At 49.0% G+C, this 6000-nt stretch overlaps 1 protein-coding gene across 1 annotated transcript in view; it reads right to left on the bottom strand.

Annotated features, from left to right (window-relative positions):
• The window catches only part of LOC136938383 (nuclear factor of activated T-cells, cytoplasmic 1-like), a 39792-nt gene that overhangs the window by 20298 nt on the left and 13494 nt on the right, over nt 1-6000 (bottom strand). Inside the window, 2 exon segments of the mRNA XM_067231673.1 lie at nt 218-390; nt 2900-3102. Of these exon segments, the coding sequence (XP_067087774.1) occupies nt 218-390; nt 2900-3102 (376 nt within the window).

The following is a 6000-nucleotide window of genomic DNA, read 5'->3' as shown; positions in this document are numbered from 1 at the left end:
GTGTGTGTGTGCATGTCTATGTAAGTGTGTGTGTGTGTGCGTGTGAGTATGTATGTGCATGTGGGTATGTGTGTGTGTGTATGTGTGTGTGTGAGAGAGAGCATGTGTGTGCATGTGGGTATGTGAGTGTGTGTGGGTATGTGAGTGTGTGTGTGTGGGTATGTGTGTGTGTGTGTGTGTGTGGGTGGGTGTGTGAGTGTGTGTGTGTATGACTCACAGCACTCGATGGGGTTGGAGGAAGCCTGCAGAGACACGGTCCTGCCGCTGGGCTGGGTGATGTGCACGCGGAACACCATCCTCACACGCGTGTTCTTGCGCCCGATGTCCGTCTCGCCCTTACGCAGCTCGATGTCCGAGTTCCTCAGCTTCAGGATGCCCGCACAGTCGATGCTGTCAGCCAGTGGAGAGGGGGAGGAGGAGGAGGAGGAGAGATTTCACCTTGACTGACAGGCTGGTTGGTTTGATTGGATGGCATGACTGATTCAGTGGCAAGTCAACTGGCTGGTTAGCTGACTCAGGAGATGCTTGGCTTACTAAATTACTTACTGACTGACTGACTGACTGGTTAACAGACTAACTGACAAGGCTGGCTGGGTGATTCACTGGCTGGCTCAGGGGCTGGCTGGCTGACAGGGCCCATAGTTTTTGTTACTTTGTCTCACCAGCCTAGCCTCACACTTTGAACATTTCAAACATTTAAAGTTTCAATCTCACTAAACGATACCACATTTAGACGCAAAGCTTCATGTTTTCTCCGACTATTTTATTTCACTTTTTCTGCGGGAGAAGGATTTTCCTTCTTGGTGGAAAAAGGCATCACTTTTCAAACTGGCCTTTCAAGAAATTAAATAAAGAGCGTGGCGAGGCTGGTAAAGAGTGAGGGAATACATATGGTTTGGCATTTTAATTATTTCACATCGGAGATTTTGGGGGCGGAATAACTGGAACATGGTAAATGTCAGGTTTTATACAAATCTATTTTTCCCCTTCACTTTGGTCGGCCGAATTTGAATAAATAAGAAAAATAGCCCATCGCACTTACAAATCTCTCCTTTCCGACGACGCATGAGGTAAGTGTGCAGTCACGCAGTTATGGTTTTTAACCAAACACATGATAATTGGAGTGCCACGCTGGGTTTTTATTGCAGAATGTCTGTTGGAATGGACATTACTGTCTGTCTCTTTTCATGGCCTACTGGTGCAGTAAGCCAGTCAAAGAGAAAGGAAGGTCGCCAGGGCAACTGAAACGGGATAGGGAAAGAAGCGAATAACACAGTGACCTGTAGCCCTGTAGTTGCGGGCCAGTGAGAGGATAGAGGACGACAGCAAAGAAGAGAGGGAGGGAGGGAAGGAAGGAGGGAAGGAAATAAGGAAGGAAGGCGAAGAGGAAGGGAGCGAAGGAGGGGAGGAGGCCTGGCAAGACAGCCAAGTTCTGCACTGCACAGTGTTATCGGGTCTAGAGTTAACAGCCCAGTGGAAAGAGTAAGTCAGTCTGTTAGCAGCCCTTCTAAAAACCTGACCTTTATTCGAGTCGGTCCAGAGGAAACCTGGCCTATGCACTGGTCCGGACTCCAGCCCAAGACCCGAACCCACCCACAGACTCAAGACTCAAACCACCAACCGACCACCAGGCCAGAGGTGCAAGGACCCAGCCCCGCCCCCAGGCCTTGGCTCCAGGCTCCAGTCTCAACACCCCTCCTCTCCTAGCAGGAAGGCCAGAAAAGCCTGACAAGGCAGAAAACAAACTTGCAGTATCATCCTCCGAACTCAGATCAGTGACCACGAGCCCCGGAAAAACCTCTGGGCTGGTGCGATACTGAACAGCTCGCTGAATTCCCTGACAGTGTTGGGTATCTCAGATAAAAAAGGGAGGGCAGGGTGGAGTTCCTGGATGGCTGGATGTTTAAGTCATCCATGCCCAACCAGAGAGGGTCAGATCTCAGTCAAAGCTCTCCGGTGTCTCCAAACTCCTACCAAATAGCACCGGTAACGTCCCACAATACTTAAACAAATATTAAAATTCACTCTAACTTAATAGAGTCCCATTAAATCTACATCAATTCCTGTGCTAATATATATTTCACTTCTGAAAGACCGAGAAGAGTAAACCTTGCTGGAACAGTGGGTGGTGAGGGAGGTTACGCAACCCCAGTTCAGATTAAGCTGACTTATCCATAACACAGAGGTCTGGGCCAAGGGCCAAGGGCCTACTCCAGCCAGCTCGGAGCCCCAGGACGGGAGCTGCTGCCTGGACAGTGAGCAAAGATACACCCCCCCCCCCCCCCCACCTCCACCCCACAACCCAAACCTCTGGAGCAATGCTCAGAGCTCCACACCAGGAATCACTCAAGTGTGGGTTATGCTACCGTGAGGGGGTTGGTTCGTAACCGCGCTCTGGGGATAGCCCTGCCTTACACTAAATGTCTTCCTGGGGCCACAAGGGTATCCTCAAGGTTTAATGGTAGACACGTGAGCCCAAATGTGAAGGACCCAGGTTTGATCCCTGGCTGGTCCTACCATGAGTCATTTTGATGCTGGTCCGAGAGTTGGGTGACCAGGGCTGCTGTATGGACTGTGTGGGTGAACTAACCTTCAGTCATTGCTTTTTCTGACAGACTGTTGATGACTTAAAAACAGTGAAGCTTAGGCCTCTCCTGTTTCAGGCCCTGCACTGTGCCTCTCAACCAACACCTCATTAGTAGAGACGACATTAGCAGAGTCAAGAAAGACAGAGGAGGTAGAAAAAGAATATATCCAGGGGAAAAAGAAGCAAGCCGGTCAGTTTGACGTCTATGCAGACATCCATGGACCCATCCTGTCAGTAGTGAATCCATCCAGTCAGTCAGTCACCCACCTATCGATCTTCCATCCATCCATCCATCCACCCACCCCCACTCACATGGCCCTCATGTTGTTCTCCGGGAGCAGGGGAATCTCCAGGACCTTGGTGCAGGACTGCAGGACCTCGTGGCTGGCCGTGGACACCGTCTTCCCCGTGATGCGGTGCACCTGGTAGAAGGCGTGCGGCCGGAGGAGGCGGTCGTCCGCCGTGCCGATGAAGAGCTGCAGGGTGAGGGGCTCGCTCTCCAGGTACCCATAGAGCTGGCGGGACAACAAAGAGAACCGGGTGAGAGACGAGCCTCCGTTTAAAGACCTCCCTCGTAAACAGGCCCTCATTTGGGAAACGGAGATGGAACACACATCATGTACTGATAGTTAAAAGAGAGCTTAATGATAGCTGTTAGTCTCGGGAGGGCTCAGCAAACAAGATCCCGTTCTCCGTGTTTGTTCCTCGGTTGGGTTGGAGAGGCCCTTTCCTCGGACCCCCTCTGTTTTCCTTAGTTTGGGAGCCATGTGTTTATGTTCATCCCTTCAGGGCAGACGGGGTTGAAGGAAGAATGGTGTTTTTTAACTGTCTGCCTGAGACTATGCACTCCCTGATGTCAGGCCTGGCTGTACATCACTTCACTCTTCATTTAAACCCTGCCTGCTGCCGTAAAACGGAGCAAGCCGAGACACAGGAGAGCTGTGACACCATGGAAAGTGATCGCTTCAGCCTCGGAATAACAAACCAAGACAATGCTATGAAGACTGCGTAAAGGAGTGATGCACAACAACTCTCATGCCAGAAAAGGAGTGAAAATTAATAGGAGACAATCACCAGCAGCATTTTGGCACAAAGTAGTATCTGTCATATGTCCCCCACACCGCCAGTATCGCTTCAAATGAAACATATTGAATTGTTTTTATAGGATTTCTGTTTAATGTGATCACCAATATTTGGAGAATAATATATCTGAGATCATTATAAACGGCACATATGTATCCAATAAAGCTCTGGTATACAATCTCAAAATTCCAATGTTTATGACCAAACATAAATGTTAAGCAGACGCTTAAAGTAAGATAAAGGCATGACCCGTATAAATCTATCCTTAATTAGTCTTGTACATATATTTATTTCCATTATTGTGCCACCTCAAAACTCTGAAGTGAGGACAGTCATCTTCAGCTCAAAATGTGAAACATAAAATAGAAAAGATCTAGATTTTAAAAGCTAACTTTGTATATGTTAGGAACATCCATTTTCCTGCGGCTTCTACACAGGGCTTGAGGTAAAGTGTTCTCCAAACATCAAACTGAAGGGACATAATCATGTTCCTCAGATGTGAAAGATGCAAACTCCCATTTAAACCCTTAGTTAGCGTGTTAGCGGTCCTTAGCTGACTGAGGCTAAGAGTGTTAGCTTCAGGGCAGTTATGAACATGCATTATGATTTTCATTAGGGCTGATGAGGCTCTGGAGCGATGCCAGAGACAGTCCCACTGAGATCAAAGAGTCTCCGGTATCACGGCCACCACTTCAATCAGCCTCCACTTCCTCCAGCAAGCCACCATTAGCTGCCGCTGCACCCCAATAAAAACTCATACAGCCAAAACTTAAGCCAGGAAAATAAAACATGGTCACTAAGTTGTTTGAAGAAGTGTAATACACCTTGAGGATTCACCTCAAAAATTCAAGCTTTAATTTGTTTTGCAGAGTTCTGTCTGTAGGACATTTCCACCCAACGTAGACTAGAGGAGAACCTTCAACCTTAGGAGAACGTCAGCAGAGACAGCCAATCCGTGGTGTGGTAAGAGTCAGTTGATACAATGAGAAGGGGTGGTAAGGACAGCGCTTTGCCCATGAAGCACTTGTGGTGTAACCTAACCTGATACGTGGACCTCCCAAGTTACATGTGAAACTTTTCTTTGTATAAAGAGTCCCTGGGCTCATCCACACTGGGTAGGGCTATAGGAAATCTACCGAACCTGATAATCCTCAGACCACTGTGGGATGGGATCCAATAGGAACCTCCAAGGTTAAGCTGTTCAGGACCTATCACGGACCTCCGAGTCTGAACACAGCTGGATCCTTGACCACATGTGTCAGGAGAAATTATTTTTTACCAGACGGTTCCAACCGAACCTTTTCTGATCTCTTTGCTTATCTGAAACATCCCACTAATTGGTCAATTATCCTAACACACACAGATGAATGTATGATCGAGTTCAGCCCCATGTCCAAGTCAAACCAGTGGACCTGTCGAACGCAATAAAGAACCCGGTGTTTGTTTTACAGATTGAGTCATGCGACACAAGCCAGGCCATGAGTAACCTATGACACAATCTGATTAATGGGTTTATAATGACCTTGGTGAAGGGGGGTCAGGGGTTGAAGGATGGAGGGATGAAGGGAAGGTGGAGACTGAAGGTGGAAAGGTAGAGGAAAGACGTAAGTGGGGCGTTGTGTCTCTGAGTTGTTCGAATGTGCTAATTGTAGACACGGCGGGACCGAATTTGGAACTAAATCTTCTATCTGGCACCCCACGGTCAATAGAGAGTCCCCCAACAGATGCTACCATGGCTGGACATCTCCATGAACGGCCCAATAGTCGGTACATTTCGAACGGAAAGACTAACTGACAAAAAACGCTCGCTGGATAACGTACAAACATAACGCTTCCCCGAGGCCTTATCAAGCACAGCTGACAGCGAACTCGCCACCGTTAACTTCAAACCCCGCTCACTTCAAACACACCTCGCAGATATTTCCCTTGTGCTCGATGACGTACCCAGAGCTCAGAGCTGGCCTGTGCCGCCATCGCTCCATAGCATCCGCGTGACTCAGTGATCTACACACCAGCGAACCACGTTCGCAACCGGCCCCGGCCATGGACTTGATGACTAGGTATCCTGGTTGGGGGAGTTGATTCAGATATCAGGGGAGCAGGGTTATGGCGAGCCAGGACCTTAGCTTCCCCTCCTGGGGTTCCACACAGCAGCTGTCCAGCCAAGCTATCCAGGCACACATGCTAGTCATCAGCCATCCAGGATGGGGGTCAGGAGCTTCTTGAAGTCTGGGGGCCCCTAGGGGCCACTTCATCGTCCTGGTGAGCTCACCGCCACGGCTCCCTCCCCTTGTTAGGTTTTACTTATAGTGTCACCAGAGGTAATTACG

Source organism: Osmerus mordax (genome assembly GCF_038355195.1).
Source record: "Osmerus mordax isolate fOsmMor3 chromosome 6 unlocalized genomic scaffold, fOsmMor3.pri SUPER_6_unloc_3, whole genome shotgun sequence".
NCBI lineage: Eukaryota > Metazoa > Chordata > Actinopteri > Osmeriformes > Osmeridae > Osmerus > Osmerus mordax.
Note: the sequence above shows the minus strand (reverse complement) of the source record. Positions and strands in the feature narration are given on the sequence as shown.